At 46.8% G+C, this 22,195-nt stretch overlaps 1 protein-coding gene across 3 annotated transcripts; it reads left to right on the top strand.

Annotated features, from left to right (window-relative positions):
• The first annotated feature begins 991 nt into the window (after positions 1-991).
• tarbp2 (TAR (HIV) RNA binding protein 2) lies at positions 992-20,188 on the top strand. 3 transcript variants are annotated; one of them, XM_078207665.1, is made up of 8 exons: positions 992-1,123; positions 2,864-3,033; positions 5,565-5,667; positions 8,422-8,494; positions 9,494-9,611; positions 14,512-14,639; positions 16,439-16,631; positions 17,983-20,188. In XM_078207665.1, exons 1-8 carry the CDS (start codon positions 1,071-1,073, stop codon positions 18,138-18,140), a joined length of 996 nt encoding a protein of 331 aa, XP_078063791.1. In that variant the 5' UTR covers positions 992-1,070; the 3' UTR covers positions 18,141-20,188. The 3 variants fall into 3 exon arrangements, with proteins under 3 accessions (XP_078063791.1, XP_078063793.1, XP_078063792.1); XM_078207667.1 differs by having other exon boundaries at positions 1,003-1,123; positions 9,497-9,611; XM_078207666.1 differs by having other exon boundaries at positions 1,003-1,123; positions 17,986-20,188.
• The last annotated feature ends 2,007 nt before the right edge of the window (positions 20,189-22,195 follow it).

Raw genomic sequence — 22,195 nt, 5'->3', positions numbered from 1 at the left:
CGGGGTAGGAGTGTGCGTCCTGTTTCATGGGGGGGAGAAGGAGTGGTGTCCCTGTGTGTAAGGCGGGGTGGGGGTAGGAGTGTGTGTCTCTTGAAGCCGGGGAGGGTGGAGTGTGTGTCTGTGTTAAGTGGGGTAGGAGTGTGTGTGTGTGTCCGTGTCTAAAGTGGGGTGGGTGTATGAGCGTGTGTCTGTCTTTGAGGGAGGGGGTAAGGAGTGTGTGTCTGTGTTTCATGGGGGGTAGGGTGTGTGTCTGTGGTTGGGGGAGATGGGTAGGAGTGTGTGTCTGTGTTGGGGGAGATGGGGTAGGATGTGTGTCTGTGTTGGGGGGAGATGGGGTAGGAGTGTGTGTCTGTATTGGGGGGAGATGGGGTAGGAGTTGTGTCTGTGTTGGGGGGAGATGGGGTAGGAGTGTGTGTCTGTGTTGGGGGGAGATGGGGTAGGAGTGTGTGTCTGTGTTGGGGGAGATGGGGTAGGAGTGTGTGTCTGTATTGGGGGGAGATGGGGTAGGAGTGTGTGTCTGTGTTGGGGGGAGATGGGGTAGGAGTGTGTGTCTGTGTTGGGGGGAGATGGGGTAGGAGTGTGTGTCTGTGTTGGGGGAGATGGGTAGGAGTGTGTGTCTGTGTTGGGGGAGATGGGGTAGGAGTGTGTGTCTGTGTTGTGGGGGAGATGGGGTAGGAGTGTGTGTCTGTATTGGGGGGTTGGAGTGTCTGTGTTTAAGGGGGGGGCGGTGTCTCTGTCGGAATTAATCTGTTTTTTTTTAAGTGATGCCAATCGATTCTGTGTGCTGAATTCCGCCAAGTCCTGAATGTGAAATGAGGCTCTTTCTATCTGGTTGCTGAGCGGGACCTGATTTGAAGTTCTCCGCTGTGAGGCGTCTTCTCCGTTCCTCGCCGCCATTTTGAAGACTCGCGCCTTTCCCGCGCTTTGGGCGGTTTGACCCCTGCCCCGGAAGTGGGGATGGCGGCAGCCGCGGCGCCTGCGCAGTGTCATTCAGCGCCGATGCTTATGCAGGGAGCGAGTCGCCGCCGCCGCCGCTGTCTGAGCCACCATCACCGGCACTGTCATCTGGGATGACGGAGGATCGGGCCGCTGCTGCAGCCAAAAAGAATTCCAGCTGTCCCAGGTATGGAGGGAGTCGGAGGACACCGACTTTTTTGCATTAAAAGTTCTTTGTCCCTCGCCTTTCATTTAGCTGCGGAACAAGAACCAGGCTCCCTTGTTATGTGCAGAGTTGCATTTATATATCGCTTTTCCCATCCCCTGAACATCCCATTGCACTTTACAGGCAACGAAGGAGCTTATTTGAAGTGTCGCCTCTATTGGGAAGAGGGACATAGCAGCCAGTTTGCGCACAGCAAGATCCCACAAGTTTGTACCAATTTCCCAGGGCATCTGAGATGAGGGAGTGAGAGGTGCATTATTTTCCAGGATGCTGGATGTACCTTCCCAGCTCCTTTTCCAGGTCGTGCCATGGAACTTTTTGGACCCACTGGAGAGGGCAGATTTGCTTTAGCGGTGCATCTGGCCAGCTCTGACAGTGCAGCATTCCCTTCCTCAGAGAGTGGAGTTGAAACCCAAGATCAGCCATGGCCATACTGAATGGTGGCCCAGGCTTGATTGACAATGTGGTCTTCTGGTCCTGATCCTTCAGCATTTTTGGGCCCCTGTAGTGGGTATCGAATCCGGAACCTTATGACTTCGGAGTCGAGAGTGTACAGACTGAGTTGTGGCTGACACATACAGGAGGAGCACTGTTGACTCCTGTGGTATTTGGTAGGATCACATCCCTACAGTGCAGAAGAGGCCCTCTCCCCACACATTTACCATTGCTAATCCACCTAACCTGCACATCTTTGGACTGTGGGAGGAAACCGGAGCACCCGGAGGAAACCCACGCAGACACGGGAAGAATGTATAAACTCCACGCAGACAGTGACCCAAGTCTGGAAATGAATCTAGGTCCCTGGAGCTGTGAGGCAGCAGTGCGAACCATTTTATTTAGCGAAAGCGTAAACAATTAGCGCAGAAAAACTTGCTAGAGAGCCATGCATGCCATCCACCCTATTTTAGGAGGAGGTGGATGAGAAGACCAAGTAAGCCGGATGAAATCAAGCTACAACCAAAATATCCGAACCTTCTCTCTTGACTCTAAATAACCCAGCAAACTGGGTGACCCTGGCTTGGACAAATACAGGCAAACCTGGGCAGGGTTTGGTTCTGGTGAGCGTTGTTGTAACTGATTAATTTCCAAATGTACCCCAGAGCAACCTTGAGGGGGGGGCAGAGTTCTGAGGAAGTCATATGGACTCAACATTAATGCCTCCACTGGCAACCAATCAGCACTTTTTTCATGTAGTAGAAATTGTTGTTTCCCCTATTAGGGTTGGAAAATTCTTGACAGCTATCCTGATGGGTGCAAGATGGAAAACTTTGATAGTATGTCTCTTCTTCTGCTTCCCCCCCCCCCCCGCCCCCGAATATTCAAGTGCTGGGACACCAAACAACTGTTTAAAATAAATCTAAGGATGGTATCTGGTTGATTCATTGCTCACGTTGTACAAAGTGAGTAGTTGCGATGTTTGGTGTGTCATCTAATCATTCTTCAGCTGCGTAAGGGTATAAATTACAAAGTGTAGGGGTATAAATACAAAGTATAAATTTGTTGCCCTACCGTATGAATTTGCTGTTTTCCCTGACATTGGTATTCCTGTGAATTGACCTGATCAGTGCAAGATGAAAAACTTTGACAAAACGTCTTTTTTTTTCTCCCGGCAATACTCAAAACACTGTTACAGTTGGTCAGTTTAAAAGAACTTCTTTCTTCCGAATGCTGTAATAGTTGCTTTTGTTGTTTCTAACACAGTATTGAGCAAATGCTGGCCTCAAACCCTGGGAAGACGCCTATTAGTTTACTGCAGGAATATGGAACAAGGATTGGAAAAACACCGGTGTATGATTTACTGAAAGCTGAGGGCCAAGCCCATCAACCTAATTTCACTTTCCGAGTGACAGTCGGAGATATTAACTGCACAGGTTTGTGTGTCTCGTACTTCAATGTGATCGGTTTCTTCATTATTGGGGGGCGGGGAGTTAAAACTTAAAAGAAAAAACCCCTCTCTGCTACTTTCAATGTTTTGTGTCTAGTTTTGTCCCATTTAATTCTAATGGGGTCCTGGCATTAGATGCTGGTGTGGTTCCTGTTTCTGCGGAGACTTGATACTATGATGAGCACTGATGGGTTGAGTGAGACACTGCTGATTGTGGTGTCAGATAGCTCCACTTTAAATTTAATTTTTGATGGATGTTTCTGGAATTTTTCCTAAACATTGGCTTATCACAATCTGCAATTTTTGTAAAATTTAAAATGAAAGTGTCTTTGCACATGTCCTTTTACAATGAGGACACAGTCTTATGACTAATTGGGTCACAGTTCTGTTTTTTTTCCATTGTATTAAGCAGTACTATGGGAATCTTACTCCATGTTTCTGTTTGTGATCATTTAAAAACCCATAGCCTTAACAAATTCCTCTAACGGTCCCTTCCTATTTTCCCTGTTTTCTTTTGCAATGCACGGTGATACAGTGCAGTGCTGCTCAGGGACTTAATACCATCTGTGTGATCAAATGATGCTGCTGGCTTTAACAAAAGACATTTCAAGACCTTCCCTTTTGTTCCACCTGACCCCCCCCCCCCCCCCCCCCCCTTCCCAACAAACAGAAACCCCACCACGTTTCTGCCTGCCTTTCGTTCTGCAGAAGAGTCACGCAGACTCGAAGCGTTAACTCTGTTTCTCTCTCCACAGATGTCAGACCTGCTGAGTGTTTCCAGCACTTTCTATTCCTTACTCCCGATCTCCAGTGCCTGCAGTATTTTGCTTTCATTTCGAGATTGATGATGTTTCCCAGCTAGTTTGTAGTGTGGGGTCACCCTTCAAGAATTACTTCCTATCTGAAGCCAGTTAAGGAGGCAACTTGAGGCAAGGCTCCTGTCTATGTGGACCTGCTGCAAAACAGCAGTGTTTGTACCTGCTTTATGCGGGCAAGTACGGGATATTTTAAGGACATTATTGCACTGGCATCAACAATGAGGGCTGGGAAGGATAGCCGTGTTGATTAATGTAATAACTAGCAGACCCACATGATGAACCGTGCAAGTGGGTCATCTTCGAGACAGAAAATGTGAAATAAATAGGCTCCAGCAAGATGCTTTTTGATGGGCAGAATCTTTGCATAGAATGTATAGAAACGGATCCTTTGACATGACTGCTCTGTGCTGGTGTTTCTGCTGCACTAGAACCTCTCCCCACCCTTGTCATCTCTTATCAGTGTAATCTTCTATTCCTTTCTCCCTCAAATACTCATTTGACTTCCCTTTCAATACATTCCTGCTATTTGCCTCAACTGCTCCACGTGGTTATGAGTTCCACATTCCCATTGCTGTTTCTCCTGAATTCCCCATTGAATTTACTCGGAGGAGAACTTTGAATCTCCTTTGTGTGTCGACCCGATCAGTGGGGAATATACCAGCCTTCCCAAACCATGGCGTGACGTTCCCTTTTAAAACAAGGTGACACGACATTAGATCAGTGGGCCTACCAGATCCATCGTCAATAAATCAGTGTCATGATGCCCTTACTGATTTTCGCAAGCGCAAACAACTTGATAACTGCAAGCTAAGAACAAAAAAACACCTTGTGTGGATTACTTTGCAGTGGAGTAACTGTTTCTGTTTATAGTAGGTAAACACATGGGGTGGTGGCGTAGTGGTATTGTCACTGGACTAGTAATCCGGGGACTCGGGTTCAAATCCCACCAAGGCAGATGGTGAAATTTGAATTCAAAGAAATCTGGAAATTAAAAGTCTAATAACGACCATGAAACTGTTGTCAATTGCCACAAAAACCCATCCGGTTCACTAACGTCCATCCTTCTCTGAAGCCAGACCCACGAGAATATGGTTGACTCTTAAATGGCCTTACATGCCAATGCAATTGTAGTTAGGAATGCTGGTCCAGCCAGCAACACCCACACTTCATGAATTAAGGAAAAAACATAGTGGCCATTTTGTGCACAGCAAGATCCCTCCGAATATTGCGATGAATGGCCAGTCACTCTTTTTTTAACTGGTGTTGTGTTGAGGGGATGTCTTAACCAGGTCACTCGGTGAGCTGTGTTGCACTTTCAGTGACGTCTTGGGCTCTTTCCCACCTGAAAAGGCAGTTTGGTTCTTTAGCATGTTGCTAATCTTGAGTAGTGAGCATCCTAAAGTAGGTCTTGAACCCACATCCTCTGGCCTGGGGTGAGCCTGCTTGCTAGCTTATAAGCAATGGAGGCAGACTAACGCGTCTGAAAAAGTTTCGCACATGAAGGGACTGCGGTGCACGTTTGACATAAACAGATCTGATCCGAGCATGACTGTTCAAATCTGGCTGAGGGTCTGTTTAGCGCTCATTTCGGGGCTGAAGAAAAGTCGGTGGCCGTTTTAAAATGGTTATTTTATGGTCGGCAGCTGCTTCATGGTTTTGATTTCAATTTGTGTTTTAATTGATGTTTTTCCCCCCTCAGGTCAGGGGCCTAGCAAAAAGGCAGCAAAGCACAAGGCAGCAGAAGCTGCCCTGAAATTACTAAAGGGAGGAAACATGTTGGAGCCCATGTTGGATGGAGTCAAGTACGTGAATAGCTTAACTGCACCTAGAAAGATCTTTCCATCCCATCTTCAAATGGTGATATTCAACCCTTTTATCTGCCCTTCCCCCTTCCTCCTCCATCTCTTCCAAAAAGCAGTGACATATGAAGGGAAACCATTCCACAGGGGCTATCGGCTTCCTGGTACTCCGCCAAATGGTCCTTCAATGGTGGCAAGTGTTGGTATGCTGCTGAACCAAGTGGGTCATTGCAGCTGTCCCCAGTGGGGCTGCTTTCTCTTCCTCCCCACTCCACACTGGTCAAAGGCAGGGACTTCAACCTTCCCAATTGTACCCCACTGATAATGCAGTGCCAATCAAATGTTGTGACGAGATGGCAAACCAAGGACCCATCTGCATGTTCCAATTGGTTTAGTTGGGTGTGAAAAATTCCTTGACACTATTGCTTGGGAGTTTGCCTGGTGTCCTAGGCCAATGTTGCTCCGTAAACCTGTCCCTCCAAAATTTGGTTGCCCAGTTCACTCCTCTTGTTCCCGTTTATCGACATCGCGGTGCGCAAAATGGCTGCGGCATTTGCCTACATAAGTCACTGCACTTCGATTCAAAGCAAGTCACCATATGTGAAGCATTTTGAGACGTTTCTGAAAAATGTACAATCGCACTACGTGATGCAAATTCCTTTTCTTCTTAGAGCTAACTCTGAGAGCAGCGATTAAACTTGGCTGGAAAACCTAACTGCTATCTGTGCAGTGTATTGGTATCTGATATGTTGATGGAGCAGCTAGGCTTTGACAAGAGACTCCAGGCACCCACATGCTTTTAAAGTAGAATGGTACTGGACCCAGCACCCTGAACGTGTCCAAATCTGTTCCCAGATTTCTCCGCTACATCTTGGAAACCTGAACTGGCAGTACAGGTGACATGTTGGCAAATCAGTGGGATAGTCCCGTCAGGAGTAGGAAGGGTGGGTTAAGCGTGATTGGAAAAGTTCTGCTATTTGGTACTAAACATATTAACAGTTGCATGAAGGAGACCTTTAGTCCATCTCACCCACCTATTCCCTTGGTGCATTCCAGAACACACGGAATCTCTTATGCACCGTTGTTTTTCAAAAATAACCAATTTATTGGAAATTATAAAGGCATTCATCATTTAGTTTGAGATATGTTTTAAGGTAGTATGTTTATTGATACAAACTCATAAAAGCTTGATAGTGATAGCTACTGATGGATATGAAAAGTGGTGATTCACAATACACAGAGTGTACAGGTCTAGATTTTCTGATAATCTCAATTCTTGCAGCGCAGAAAGTGGCCATTTGGCCCGTCATGTCTGCACTGGCTCTCCGAATGAGCGATTCACTTAGTGCCCTTCTCCCCGTAACCCTGCACTTTTGTCCTTTGAACGGGCAGGTTCAAATGTTGGCATTCCAATCTGGAAAATTTTAGGCCCCACTCTCCAATCGAAGCTTCAAGTTGCCTTTTTTTAAAAAAACGTTTGTGGTGATTACAAAGATGAAAGACGACTGGGGGATTTTCCCAGTGCTCATGGTCAACATTTCTCTCTTCACCACCACCACAGACATTCCCCTCATCGCTGTTTGTGGGATCTTGCTTGCGCAAAGTGGCTGCCGCGTTTGCCTGCATGCTGATGATCGCTAAACTTCAAAAAGTAATTCCTCACGTGTGAAGCGCTAAAGAAACGTTTTTGAGAGACGTGATGAGGCGCTATGCAAAAACAAATGTTTTTTTTTTAATTAAAAGGAACTTCCTGCCCCTTTAATTCCCAAGTTGTCCAATCAGACAGGGATTCAGTGCGTTGGGCCTGTACCATACCATTGGAAGAATGTGGGCTCCTAGTCTTTCCACACAGACCAGCTCCAGTCTGCATTGTGCTGAGACTGGACACTGGAGGTTCTTGCCTCAGGTGGGAAAGGGGAAGATCAGCTGGTGGATTACCTTACTGAAGTGAGACTCAGTTAAATGTGCAGTGCGCTGTGTAACGGTTCGAACCATATCTATTAAAGTACCCGCACCACACAGCAGAGGGACAATTTATGCCTTTACTTAGCATTTATTGACCATAAATGCCTAAGGGCATAGTGTGGGACTTGTATCATCTATCAGCCATAACCAGGTAAGGATGTTAGGCCCCTCCTTGAAGGATAGAGTTGAACCAATTGGATTTTTACAACAGAGCAACAGCATTTGAGATCTTTTGTTTGCTGGTTACGATTAATTTGATTTATTGAATTCAGTTACGCAATCTGCCACAGTGGGGTTTGAGCTCATTACCCTCTTAGTCTAGTACCTGACCCGCTAAGCTACCGTGCCGTAATACCCATCCCAGCCAAGTTGCCGTGGAGACTAGGTGTGAAAGCCCTCCATCTGCTCTCTCACACGCTGGTGTGATCTCTGGCATTTCAGAAGCTGAGAGTTTAGTGATGAATCGTTCTCTGGTGAAGTACCTTGTTTTGCCCCTCTTTTCACTACCTGCTTTCCCCACCCATCCCCAATCCTACGCTGTGCCACTGTGGAGCCATTTGTTTGCATGTCTGCACAGTTGAAAAGTGCATTGCAGGCTTGCGCAGTGGCCCATGTGTCTGTGCAGAAGGGTTATCGGACAGGAATTGAGCAGAGACCAAGGGGTAAGTCACCCGACTCTTTCCTCGGTGCTCCTTTGGCCAAAGAAAAAGAGCCTCTGAGTAACTGAAAAATATTTTAAAATCACAGCTTCTCATTGCTCCACTCTTCTCTCTCTCTCTTTTTTCTCTCCAGGATCTCTAGTACTGAATCTAAAAGCTCCAGCTCTGCTCAGCTGGCAGAATGCAACCCTGTGGGGGCCTTGCAGGTATTGTGTTCTTATTCATTTTCCCAAGACTCGGGGTAGATGTACGCAATGGGTCAGCGGTGGGAAACCTGCAACTTGGGGGCCACATGTGGCCCATCTGAGTGCGGCCCCATGAGACATTTTGTTGACCATTGCTCCAGGCGCAGGGTTGCCACATTCTGCTGATTTCCGTCCGTGTAGTTTTATTTCCTACCGGTGTGACTGAAGTGATTTGCACGTAAAGCAAGGGTAAGTGAAGTGAGGTGTGTGCTGATTACACTCAACATTGAGTGTGAGAACCGTGCGCTCCCTCTGTGTCCAAAGTGTCAATATTTCTTTTGTTTTTACCATTTGAAGTTGCCGATAGTTCTATTAATATATGAATGATTAATCATTTTCTATAACTCGTGATGAAAGATTTGGCATGTAACAAACGTATTTAATCTTATTCAAGGGTGGTAATTAATGAACATGCCCAACCAATTTCAATCTTACAGCCAACTGAGATGAAGGAGGGCCACTCATTCGGCCCACTCACAAGCCTAAGCTGTCCAGTGTGGCTTTGGGTCCTTTACTTCATGTCCAGAACATAAACAGGCTGTTTGATCTCTTTCCCCCCCCCCCCCCCCCCACTTGATCTCATTCTAACGCCATATCCTTATATTCCTTTCTCCCTCATGTGTTTACCCCGATTCTTCTTAAATACATCAATACTATTCACCTGGACCACTCCCTGTGGGAGCGAGTTCCACATTTTCACCATTCTCTGGATAAAGAAGTTTTTCCTGAATTGGATTTGTTGGGGACTACCTTGTTTTGCTCCTTCTCAGCAGTAGAAGCAGCTTTTTTAAAATATCTACCCTATTTGAAACCCCTTAGTCATTTTAGGTTTTTGGGAGGCTGAGAGTCCTGTGATGGATTTGAGTTATACTCTCGAGGCGATTGTGTGAAAGTGCTTTTAGGCAGATTGTTGATGCACTATCAGTGATGTTCTGTTTAGTGTGTGCTCTTTCTTTCCAGGAGCTGGTGGTTCAGAAAGGATGGAGACTCCCAGAGTATACAGTCACTCAGGAATCTGGTCCTGCCCACAGGAAAGAGTTCACCATGACATGCCGGGTCGAGAGATTCTTGGAGATAGGTAGAGGCATGCCAAGTCCTTCAGTGTTGTTGTCTTGTGTGCTTTCCTCTGATACTGCTGCTGTTGTGGTGGGGTGCCTCTGCTGCCTTCCTTCAATGTTCTGGCTCTGAGTCACATTATTTGTAATGGGTGCATGCTGAGCCACGCTGGTGTCCAATTGATTGTTTAGCTAGGTTCGGAGAAGCTGCACATATGACATTTGGCTTCTTAGCAGAGTGCAGGTAATCTCGGGTAACGTCCTCTTAACTTTCCTCTTTAATCTTGGTGCAGTTGGGATGACAATGAGGACAGAGATGTGCTCCTCCTGCACGATGTGGGAGCTCGGAGAATTCCTGACGACTACACCTGTGGGAAGTGCATCCGGCTGCAGCTTCTGGGAGACCGAGTTAGGGAGCTGGAGCTGGATGATGCACTCAGGAGTACTTTATACATAAGAGTTTTGGTGAGGCGGCCAGACCTAAGGTGCAGGCAGAGAGCAGCTGGGTGACCACCAGGAAAGGCAAAGAGAGCAGGCATAAAGTGCAGGAATCGCCTGTGGCCACTCCCCTCATAAGCAAGCATACCATTTTGGATACTGTTGGGGGGGGATGACCGTCCAGATCTGTGGCACTACGACTGGCTCTGGAGCACAGCGGGAAAGGGTAAAGGTAAACAGAGGACCGCAGTGATAGGCAACTCGATAGTTAGGGGGACAGACAGGAGATTCTGTGACCACAAACAGGAGTCCAGGATGGTGTGTTGCCTCCCGGGTGCCAGGGTCAAGGATATTTCGGAGCGGCTGCAGAACATTCTCAAGGGGGAGGGTGAGCAGCCAGAAGTCATTGTGTACGTTGGCATAAATTACATAAATAGAAATATGGATGAGGTCCTGAGGAGTGATTATAGAGAGCTCGGATAAAGGTTAAGAAGCAGGACTTCGAGGGGGGGTAATCTCTGCATTACTTCCAGTGCCACAAGCTAGTGAGTGTTAGAACACGGGAATATAGCAGATGAATGTGTGGCTAAAGCATTGGTGCAGGGGACAGGGATTCAGATTCTTAGATCATTAGGATCTTTTCTGGGGCAGAGGGGGCCTGTTTATGAAGGACGGGTTGCATCTGAACTGGAGGGGGACCAATATCCTGGGGGGCAGATTTGCTGATGCTACAAGGGAGGTTTGAACTAGATTGGCGGGGAGGGGCGGGTGGGATCCTCAGCAGCAGGGAAGCAAATGAGGGGCTGAAAGGACTTACAGTACTCGGCAACAGCAAGCTGAATAAACCTAATAGGCAGGAGCACAGCAGGGACCGGGGGAAACATGTTGAATTAAATTGCATCTATTTCAATGCAAGAGGGCTGACAGGTAAGGCTGATAAACTCAGGGGATGGATCGGTACGTGGGATTGGGCTATTATAGCCATAACTGAAACATGGCTAAGGGAGGGACAGGACTGGCAGCTTAATGTTCCAGGGTACAGGTGCTTTAGGCGGGACAGAGGTGGAGGAAAGTGAGGAGGGGGAGTTGCATTCTTGATTAAGGGAAGCATCGCAGCAGTAGGCAGATGAAATAACTGAGGGATCGTCTAACGAGGCTTTTGTGTGTGGAATTAAGAAATAAGTAGGGGATGATGACCTTATTGGGGTTGTACTATAGGCCCCCAAATAGTTAACGGGAATTAGAAGAACAAATATGCAGGGAGACTGGGGAAACTTACAGGAGTAATAGGATTGTCATAGTAGGGGATTTTAATTTTCCTAACATAGACTGGGACTGCCATAGTGTCAGGCTTAGATGGGGTGGAATTTGTTAAGTGCATTCAGGAAAGTTTCCTTAGGCAGTATGTAGAGGGTCCTTCTCGGGAAAGGGCAAAACGTGACCTACTCTTGGGAAATAGGGCAGGGCAAGTGACTGAGGTGACGGTGGGGGGACATTTTGGGACCAGTGACCATAGTGCTATTAATTTTAAAATAGTTATGGAAAGGGACAAAACTGGTCCACAGGTGCAAGTTCTAAATTGGGGCAAGGCGAATTTTGATGGAATTAGATGGGAGCTTGCAAGGGTTGATTGGAGTAGCTTGTTTGAGGGCAAAGGGATCTCCGGCAAGTGGGAGGCCTTCAAAAGTGAAATAGCTTGAGTTCAGAGTCTGTATGTTCCTGTTAGGGCGAAGGGCAAGGCCAGCAGGAGTAGGGAACCCTGGATGACGAAATATATTGAGGTTTTGGCCAGGAAAAAGGAAGAATGACTCGGGTACAAGCAGCTGAAATCAAGGGATTCCCTAGAATCCCTTGTAGGGGATACAGCAGTATACTCAAGAAGGAAATGAGAAGGGCAAAAAGGGGGCATGAAGTAGCTTTGGCTGAGAGGATTAAGGTGAATTCAAAGGGGTTATTTAAAAATATTAAGGGAAAAGAACTAGAGAGAGTATAGGACCCCTCGGATCAAAGTGGACGCATATATGTGTGGAACTGCAGGAGATGGTTGAGGTTCTCGATGAATATTTCTCTTCTGTGTTTACCGTGGAGAAAGACGTGAAGACTTGGGAACCTGGGAGAGTTAGTGGTGATATATTGGGGACAGTTCGCATTACAATAGAGGAGGTAATAGACGTATTAAAATGTATGAAGGTGGATAAATTTCCTGGCCCTGACCAGGTATATCCAAGGACGCTGCGCGAGGCTAAAGAAGAAATTGCGGGAGCCCTGGCTGAGATATTTGCCATGATGTGGAGATGCCAGCATTGGACTGGGGTAAGCACAGTAAGAAGTCTCACAACACCAGGTTAAAGTCCAGCAGGTTTATTTGGTAGCACGAGCCACAAGCTTTCAGAGCACTGCTCCTTCATCAGGTGAGTGCATCATCGTTAGCTATGGGTGAGGTACCAGAAGACTGGAGGGTAGCAAATGTTGAGCCCTTATTTAAGAAGGGCTGCAGAGAAAAACCTGGGAGTTACAGACTAACATCTGTGGTGGGTAAGTTACTAGAGAGGATTCTGAGGGAGGGATAAGATATCCAGGCATTTGGAAAGACAGGGTTTGATTAGGAGTAGTGAGCATGTCTTACAAAAGAGTTATTTGATGAAGTGACCAGGAAGATTGATGGGGGTAGGGCGGTAGACATAGTCTATGTGGACTTCAGTCATAACGTTCCTCATGGTAGGCTGCTCTGGAAGGTTAGATCACATGGAATCCAGGGAGAGCTGGCAAATTGAATATACAATTGGCTTGATTGTAGGAAGCAGAGGGTAATGATGGATGCTTGTCAGACTGGAGGCCTGTGACTAGTGGTGTGCCTCAGGGCCAGTGCTGGGCCCATTGCTGTTTGTTATCTATATCAACGATTTGGATGAGAATGTACAAGGCATGATCAGTAAGTTTGCAGATGACACTAAAATAGGTGGTATTGTAGACAGTGAGGAAGGTTATCAAAAATTGCAGCAGGATCTTGATCAGTTGGGGAAGTGGGCCGAGAAATGGCAAATGGAGTTGAATACAGATAAGTGTGAGGTGTTGCATTTTGGAAAGTCAAATCAAGGTAGGACTTTCACGGTGAATTGTAGGACCTTGAGGAGTATCGTGGAACAGAGGGACCTTGGAGTTCAGGTGCATGGTTCTCGAAAGGTGGAGTCACAGGTAGAAAGGGCAGTGAAGAAGGCTTTTGGCATGCTGGCCTTCATCAGACAGGGCATTGAGTATAGAAGTTGGGAAGTTATGTTGCAGTTGTACAGGATGTTGGTGAGACCGCATCTGGAGCATTGTGTTCAGTTTGGTTGCCTTGCTATCGGAAATATGTTATTAAACTGGAGAGAGTGCAGAAGGATGTTGCCAGGACTCAAGGGACTAAGTTATAGGGAGAGATTTCTTTGGAGCATAGGAGACTGAGGGGTGATCTTATAGAAGTCTATAAGATCATGAGAGGCATGGATCGGGTGAATGCACTGTCTTTTTCCCAGGGATGGGGAATTGAGAACTAGAGGGCATTGGTTTAAGTTAAGAGGGGAAAGAATTAATGGGAACCTGAGGAGCAACGTTTTTACACAGAGGGTGGTGCGTGTGTGGAATGAGCTGCTGGAGGAAGTGGTTGAGGCAGGGACATTGACAACATTTAAAAGGCATTTGGACAGATACATGGATAGGAAAGGTTTAGAGGGATATGGGCCAAATGCCGGCAAATGGGGTTAGCTTAGATGAGCATTTTGGTTGGCATGGACCAGTTTGGGCCGAAGGGCCTGTCTCCATGCTGTAGATTCTATGATTCTATACGTAGGAGCAGGAGTAGGCCATTCAAGCCTGAGATCATGGCTGATCTGAGTTTCAACTCCACTCTCCTTTCTGCCCCCCTGGCCCCCTTGTCTAGCAAAAATAGAGGGATATGGACCACGTAGAAGGAAGAAAATATTAGATTAGAGAGGCATCTGTGTCGGCACAGATGCCTCTCTAATGAGGTGGCTGAAGAACCTGTTCCTGTGCTGTACTGTTCTTTGGTGCATGTCCAGCGTTGATGGGGAGCGCATGGTGGCAATGCCTTGAAACCATTTTAAACCGCGTTACAAGCATGTGCCGCATGTTCTGTATCCTCGTTTTGTGATCTCCATAGATTGGGTTCAATAACCTTCAGCAAAAATGCACTGCTGCTGCAGGCACTTCTTCGAAATATTGAGTGTCCTGCATTCTGGCTATTCCACTCCGAGGAGGTGAGCTGTTTCTCTACAGGAGGGCTATTGCGGGGGCACAAGTTCTTTCTGCACCTTCCCGATTTATGAAAACATTCTCCAAATTTGGGGGGATTGTTTTTTAATATTTAATGACAGTGTCTAAAGTATGGGTACTGTACTGATTTTGGTGACATTGAGAAGAAGCCAGTGTATACTGGCTCGTGCATGTGATCCATCCATTTCATTTGTGGTGTCTTGACTGTTGTAGGGAGTGGGACGTCGAAAAAGTTGGCAAAACGGAATGCCGCAGCAAAGATGTTGGCACGAATCCACGACGTTCCCGTCGATCAGAGGGATGGGAACGAGGTTGAGCCGGAAGATGACCAGTTTTCAATTGTAAGTGTGTGAAAGGGTAAATTGCAGCTTTTGCTGAGAGTGGGCCAGTTTGCACAGTGAGATGGGTGGGTGGGTTAGGGGGGGGGGGCACGGGGGGGGGATGGGCACGGGGGGGGGGGGATGGGCGCGCGGAGGGGAGGTGGTTGTACCTTCACTCCCACCTCTATCCAAAAAGCTCCAACTGGAGTCAGCAGAGCCAGTCATGGAAACCACCTGGATTGTAGTTACAGATATTAAAGAAAGATCACAGCATTAACACTGGAGCAGTTCAGTAAAGCGAATGGGTGGGAGAACTCTTCACACCAGGTCCAATTAAAATGTGAAAACCAAAGTGCTTTGTGCAATCCAGCTCTCGAGGGTGCTGTTCTGTTAATTGCTGGTTTGTCACTAATGGGAGCAATGTGAAGTTTCCTTCATTCATTCTTGGAAATGGATGTTGCTGGCAGTGGTTGCTGGCCATTTGCTTTGATTTGGTGCAACTGAGTAAGTTGGTAGACCATTCCAGAGGGCAGTTCCCCGCTAATGTGGAACCAAAGTAACCTATAGGCCCACAGAGTGGGTAAAGACAACAGGTTTCTCTCTGTAAAGGAAATTTGTGAAGGCAATTGGCTTTTCACGAGCCCAGTAGCCACTTTCACTGATGCCAACTCTTTCAAATTCCAGCTCGATTCAAATTCCCAACTGCCTTGGTGGGATTTGAATTCTAGATTACCATTGCTAGCTAACTACCACACTACCTCTTGTGATGAATTAAGAACATCACAAACCACAGCATTTTGGATGACCTCTGCGACTCTTTGCAGCCCCTGCTATTTGTACATGAGTTAAATGTCTTCTGGGTTCCTGTTCCGAGGTAAGTGAGGATTATTGGAGAATCCCTGGATAACGAGGACATCCTCCCCTTTTGATTTAGGAGCGCAACATCACCTATTGATTGCAAAACTACATTGAAACATACACAGTGATGAAGGAGCCTGCCCGTGTTGACACAGAGGTTGTTTCCACTGGTCGGGGAAGCTAAAACACGGGTGCAGGCTCAGGATAAGGGTCGGCCATTTTGGGCTCGGATGAGGACAGATTTCTTCATTCAGTGTTGTGAATCTTGGGAATTCTTTACCCCAGATGCTTGTGGGTGCTGCATCATTGAATATATTTGAGGTTGAGATTGACAGGCTCTTGATCTCTCAGGAAACCGAAGGAAATGGGGAGAGGGTGGGATAGTGGATTTTGAGGTAGAGGGTCAGCCGTGATTGTATTGAGTAGTGGAGCATGCCCGAGGGGCTGAATGGCCTACCTCTGCACGCATTTCCAATGTTCCTAGACTGGGATTGTGGCCAAATCCTGCATTCGGGACTGAGACCAAGTGATTTGTCAAGGGTTCTTCACGGACGTCTCATCAGTTGAGCTTTGCTTTTTTTTAAAAAAAAAAGCAGTCGTCCGTCCCACCTCACTGGAGCAAAATTCCTTTCATAGAACCATAGAGTCCCTACAGTGCAGAAAGAGGCTATTAGGCCAATCGAGTCAGCACCGGCTCGCCAACAGAGCATTTTATCTAGGCCCAGCCTCCCACCCACTGCACTGGGATTTTGAGTCCACTGTGCAAAGAGGGACAACCACCAAATCCCACTGTGTGGAGTGTGGCAACTTTAACAGTGAAAGCGAGAGTGTGACAATGAGGTACTCGGCAGATTAATACAGGCCATTAAGTACAAGAAAGGAAGCGAAACAGCGTTTTAAATCGAGACTGGTATTTGGAAAGGAAATGTTTCCTCCATTGTGTCTATTCTCTCTCTCTCCAGATGGTTGGTAGTAAGCTAGATGGTCCAAAAGGCAAGAGTATGGGTTGCACATGGGACTCGCTGCGGAATTCTGCAGGGGAGCGAATTCTGCACCTCAAGAAGCACCCGCTTGGTGTTGCCAACTCCAACTTTTGCCAGATGCTGAGGGAGCTGGCAGAGGAGCAGCGGTTTGATGTCAGCTACTTTGACATTGGTAAGTCACCTTTGGCTGAACATTCGTGTGAATGCAACCACTTTTTGCCCACGGTGAATGCTTCCCACGTTTCGCAGTGCCAGGACCATTCTGTGGCACTGCGGAAGGAAGGTGGATCAACTTGAAACCAGTGCTTGGAATACCAAAAGGGATTTGAGAAGTGAAACCTCTCCTGATCAGCTGAGGAAGCACTTCATTCTAGGAGCTGTGATGTGACAGAGAGTATTTGTATTTGTATCATGCCATGTGACATCAGAACATCCCAGAGTGCTCTTTGTATAATCAATGGCAGTCCTGCCATTGACATGTCCAAGTGCAGCAGCCAATTTATACCTGCGGAGATCCCACAGACGTTGACGGAGATGGCTGACCAGTTAATCTGGCATAGCCTGCTATCTGATGCTGTGACACCTCCTTGTATTCACCTGAGCGGGTCCTCCGTTTTAACATTCATCTGAAACATAGTGCTAATACAGTGCAATGAAGCAGTACTGCGCTGTACTGCAAGCCTAGATTATGTGCTCAAATCCTGGAGGCTAAACACAATCTTTCATGTCACTTTGACAACAAGAAACTGGCGTCCACTATTGACACTGCAATTGCTTGTCTCTTGTTCTGCTCAACAACTCCATCTGGCCCCTTGTAGCTGTGTATAGACCTTATTGTGTATCGACCTTTCAATCCCACCCCTGATTGCAGTTATGGTTAATATCTGTGCCTAGGATTCGCACTCTAGCAATATGGTGATGAATGAAGCTAGTTAATCCAGTTCAAGGGTGTTGGGGACCAGACCAGCAGTTATGGTTAATATCAGAATGGCCTCCTACACTGTAGGGATTCTATGAAGTAAACCTAGTCTCTGGCAGATTCCAGTGTCCAACTTCAGAGAGGGGAAAAGAGAGGCACCACTTAACAACTCAAAGTAGCATCTAAACAGCAACTAAGCTTGAATTCTCTGTGTAAGTGTAGCTCCACTCAGTCATATGACCTTACATGTCAACAACCTAATCAAGTTGTACTCTGCCAAACCCATGGGGAAATCACTAAAGACAACAGAACAGCATTAGTCCAGATTAAAACTAACATTCCAGCAATTAGGAGCAATTATGCTGCTGCAGTAACAATACAGGGCTGCTGGATATAGACAAAACGGCATCAGTAATAAATAAAAAACCTGTTAAAACAGATCCTGCACAAGAAACGTGACACATACATTTCTTAAAGGTACAGTATCGTCACAAGGAAGAAGGAGATTGTAAGCAGATTGAACAAATTTCTGGTCGACCCGGCTTCTCCAGATGTTTGCTAACTAACCTCCTGTATCTTTTTGTGTCTGCTTTTGTTTTTCCAGAAGAGTTGAGTTTGAGTGGCCTGTACCAGTGTCTAGTGGAGCTATCGACGCAGCCCACTACCGTCTGCCACGGCTCTGCCACGGCGCGGGACGGCGCCCGTTCCAATGCAGCGCACAATGCACTGCAGTATCTGAAAATCATGGCTGGAGGGAAATGAGTCCAACGGAGAACGCTTCTCACTCTTCAGTCTGACTGGCACTGTTTTCATTCCCTCCCAAACTGAAGTCGTACTTTTTCAAATCAACAACTTGAATCTGCCAAGTCGTGCACTTGATTGAAAGTCGAGGTTTCTTACAGTTCAGAGTGCCTAGGGGAGGTGTCTTTGTATTTTTTTTTAGGGGGTGGGGGGTGGGTGCAAAGTGGGTCAGGGAAGGGATCTGAAGGTTTGTGTTAAATAAATGATATTTTTAAAGTGGTGCTCTTCCACCCTAGCCACCCGCATATATTTAACTCACTGGCCATTGGCAAATAAATTTTTCCCATGGAGTTTGACTGAAACGGGTAGTTAGAAACCCACTGTGGTTGTGAGTAGTGTCCCCGGCCCTACTTACTGTCGTTCTAGTGGAATTGCTGCAGTGCCAATGGCTATCTGCCGTGGTATTCCGAATTTCCCAGGAAAATGTGGCGTTTTGATCTGTGTAACGAATTTGGGATATTCTCCATGTCAGGGTCAGTCACGCGGGGGTGTTGTTATCCCAAGGTGACGTGCTATTGCTCACTCCTGTGACGTGGCATTGTCTGTCTGTTGATCTCTGATCCTGGGTGAGCAGTGGGAAGGATGCTGAGCAGTAGATGGGTGCCTCTGTATCCGAAAGGGCAATGGGCTAACTCCCCAGGAAAGACTCTGGCCTGCCCACCCGGCCCAAAGTAGCATTTTGCAGTGTCCTCGGGAATAGGCAGGCTGGGAGGTTTACTAACAACTGGGATAAGCACAGAGGTTAAAAATGAAGTTTTTTTTTATTATCAAGCATCATGAAGCTTATTTGAAATAAGTTATTGATAGTTTTTGGACCAATGTGCTTTCCAGGCCTGGGACTCCAGTTCGATAATTACAGTACACGCAATTGCAAGTAACAATATGTCACCCTGTGATTTAGCAGTAAGGGTCGTTTGTTCTGTACTAACACTGCAGACAGCTGTCTACTTAACTGAAATGGATTGTAGCTACGACAGGACTTTAGAAATAACCTCCTTGATGAGCCTGAAATCTTTCAAGAGGGAATCCATATCAGACGCACAACCCTTTACCAGGGTCCAACATTATTAAACATTGCAGTCGTCTGCAGTGAAATGAGCTTCTTAATGCACTAAGGGCTCCTCCAGTTAAAATAGGAATTTGCTTTTATTTAGCATCTTTCACAACTTTTGAACATCCCAAAGTGCTTTGCACCCAGTGAAGTACTTTTTGAAGTGTAGTCACATATTCAGTGCCCTTTACATAGAAGCATTGCCCCAGTTTGGCACAAAACCAGCTAGCCTCCAAGCTGCCCCTTGGCTTGTGCTGGGGCATAGAGGCGTTCTGATTAGTGGAGTGGCAAATTATCCTCTTTACTATTGAATGACTCTTTGTCGAAAATGTACCAGATGTGAACCCCTGGCCAGGACCGGGTCTGACTGTCGTGCCCATCATACTGGTACAACTTGCAGTGAGAGTGGGCACTGTGCCCTGGCAGAGGTTGCTGCCTTTTGGAAAGGAAAGACAGACTCCGTGACAAGTTAGACACTTCATTCCAGAGCTCTGAGCTCATTCAGCCCAATACAGTACAAAGAAGGTTCTGTTGACTTGCTATGAGGGCAGTATGCCAAATGACTGACTGGGTGTGAGCAAGCCCGTGGCACAAAACTGGCAGGCTCGCTTGAGGCTATTGTGGAGACTGCTGTGAAAGGCGGTGGAGGTAAAATCATCCAAGTGCAGTCAAGGGTGTTCCTGAGTTTTGCATGAAGGCTCATTGGGCGAGTGAGTTTCTCGGTCGCCCACCTATTGTCGAGAAAGAAAATCATGTTTACAATGTTGCTGAAATATAGCAATTCTTCTCCCCAGCACTGGGGTGGAGCAGAGGGTGTGCCTCCAGATTGACTTGACTTGAAGTGTCCCACTCTTCCGTACCTTGCAATAAGCGCACAAATCGCCCAGCAAATGTGATTCCGGATGAAACATTGTACAGAGGCTTTACACCAAGTTGGAAGAGTATTAAAAATAACTTTTGAAACATATAGGAAGCAAATGTTTTTTTTTCATTGAAAGCAATTCAGAATGTTGTATCCGGGTTACGAAGATGATATAATATTTGAAGCGTATATAATCTTGTGTGGCAAGTAGAATTAGTGCCCTTTTTTCCAGAAATCGCACTATATCTATTCAATGATACTCAGTACACTTGATTTACTCATCCCAGGATTGCTGAGTCTGGGACAAAGGAAAGTCAATTTCTGCATTAAAAGGACACCAAATGTTGGAAATACTCGACAGCTTTATCAGCATTTGTGCAAGAAACAGGCAAGTTAATGTTCTGATGCATTTGTAACTTTTTAATCTGAAGGAATTTTTTTTAGGAGGGCGCCCAATCTGAGTGAAAAACAACATATCCACATGTCAGCCCTCGTGTCCACTGTTTTAACACATGTGCCGTTCATATTGGATGAGATGATGGCAGGAATTCTCCGGTATTCGCCCTGCCACCGGTACCAGTGAGAATGGAGAATTTGGCGCTCAGCACTGCAGTGGGACTGGAGAATCCCAGCCACGGGCGAGGTTGGAGAATTTCAGCCCGATATCTCTGTTTAAAATGATGGAGGTCAGAACACTCACTGTGTGCACACGTTCAGAATTGGTCTGCTGCAAATCTTTAGGCAACTTGTTCAGCCAGCTTAGGCTCATTGGTACCCTGATTTTAGCCAGTGAGTAGTTGACCTCTTCAGGCCTGGAGCCTCCAGAGTTTGACACCAGTTGGCTGATCTCAGCCAGGGTACTGCTAACACCCTTTTTCAATTGCCCTCCAGATGTACTGACATTAGAAGCAGCCCAGAGAAGGTTCACTAGGTTGATCCCGGGTATGGAGGGATTTTCTTGTGAGAAGAGGTTGAATAGGTTGAGCCTATACTGATCGGAGTTTAGAAGAATGAGAAGCGATTTGAGACATAGGATTGTCAGGGGGCTTGACAGGGTAAATGCTGAGAGGTTGTCTCATCTTGTGGCAGAGTCGGGGGGGGGGGGCATAATCTCCGAGTAAGGGGTCGCCCATTTAAGACATGAGGAATTTCTTCCGTCAGTGGGCAGGGAATGTGTGGAATTCTTTACCATAGAGGCTGGGTCATTAAGAGATGTAAGAAGTCTCACAACACCAGGTTAAAGTCCAACAGGTTTATTTGGTAGCAAATACCATAAGCTTTCGGAGCGCTGCCCCTTCGTCAGATGGAGTGGATATCTGTTCTCCAACAGTGCAAACAGACACAGAAATCAAGTTACAGAATACTAATTAGAATGCAACTCTCTATAGCCAACCAGGTCTTAAAGGTACAGATAATGTGGGTGGAGGGAGCATTCAACACAGGTTAAAGAGATGTGTATTGTCTCCAGACAGAACAGCTAGTGAGATTCTACAAGCCCAAGAGGCAAGCTGTGGGGGTTACTGATAATGTGACATAAATCCAACATCCCGGTTTCAGCCGTCCTCATGTGTGTGGAACTTGGCTATCAGTTTCTGCTCAGCGACTCTGCGCTGTCGTGAAGGCTGCCTTGGAGAACGCTTACCTGAAGATCCAAGGCTGAATGCCTGTGACTGCTGAAGTGCTCCCCCACAGGAAGAGAACAGTTTTGCCTGGTGATTGTCGAGCGGTGTTCATTCATCCGTTGTCGTAGCGTCTGCATGGTTTCCCCAATGTACCATGCCTCGGGACATCCTTTCCTGCAGCGTATCAGGTAGACAACGTTGGCCGAGTTGCAAATTTGCGGCACGGTAGCACAGTGGTTAGCACTGCTGCTTCACAGCTCCAGGGTCCCGGGTTTGATTCCCGGCTTGGGTCACTGTCTGTGTGGAGTTTGCACATTCTCCTCGTGTCTGCGTGGGTTTCCTCCGGGTGCTCCGGTTTCCTCCCACAGTCCAAAGATGTGCGGGTTAGGTTGATTGGCCAGGTTAAAAATTGCCCCTTAGAGTCCATAGATGCGTAGGTTAGCAGGTTAATATGTGGGGGTTGGGCCTGGGTGGGATTGTG

This window comes from Mustelus asterias, unplaced genomic scaffold, assembly GCF_964213995.1.
Source record: "Mustelus asterias unplaced genomic scaffold, sMusAst1.hap1.1 HAP1_SCAFFOLD_2575, whole genome shotgun sequence".
Taxonomy (NCBI): domain Eukaryota; kingdom Metazoa; phylum Chordata; class Chondrichthyes; order Carcharhiniformes; family Triakidae; genus Mustelus; species Mustelus asterias.
This window is presented reverse-complemented; position numbering and strand designations above follow the sequence as displayed.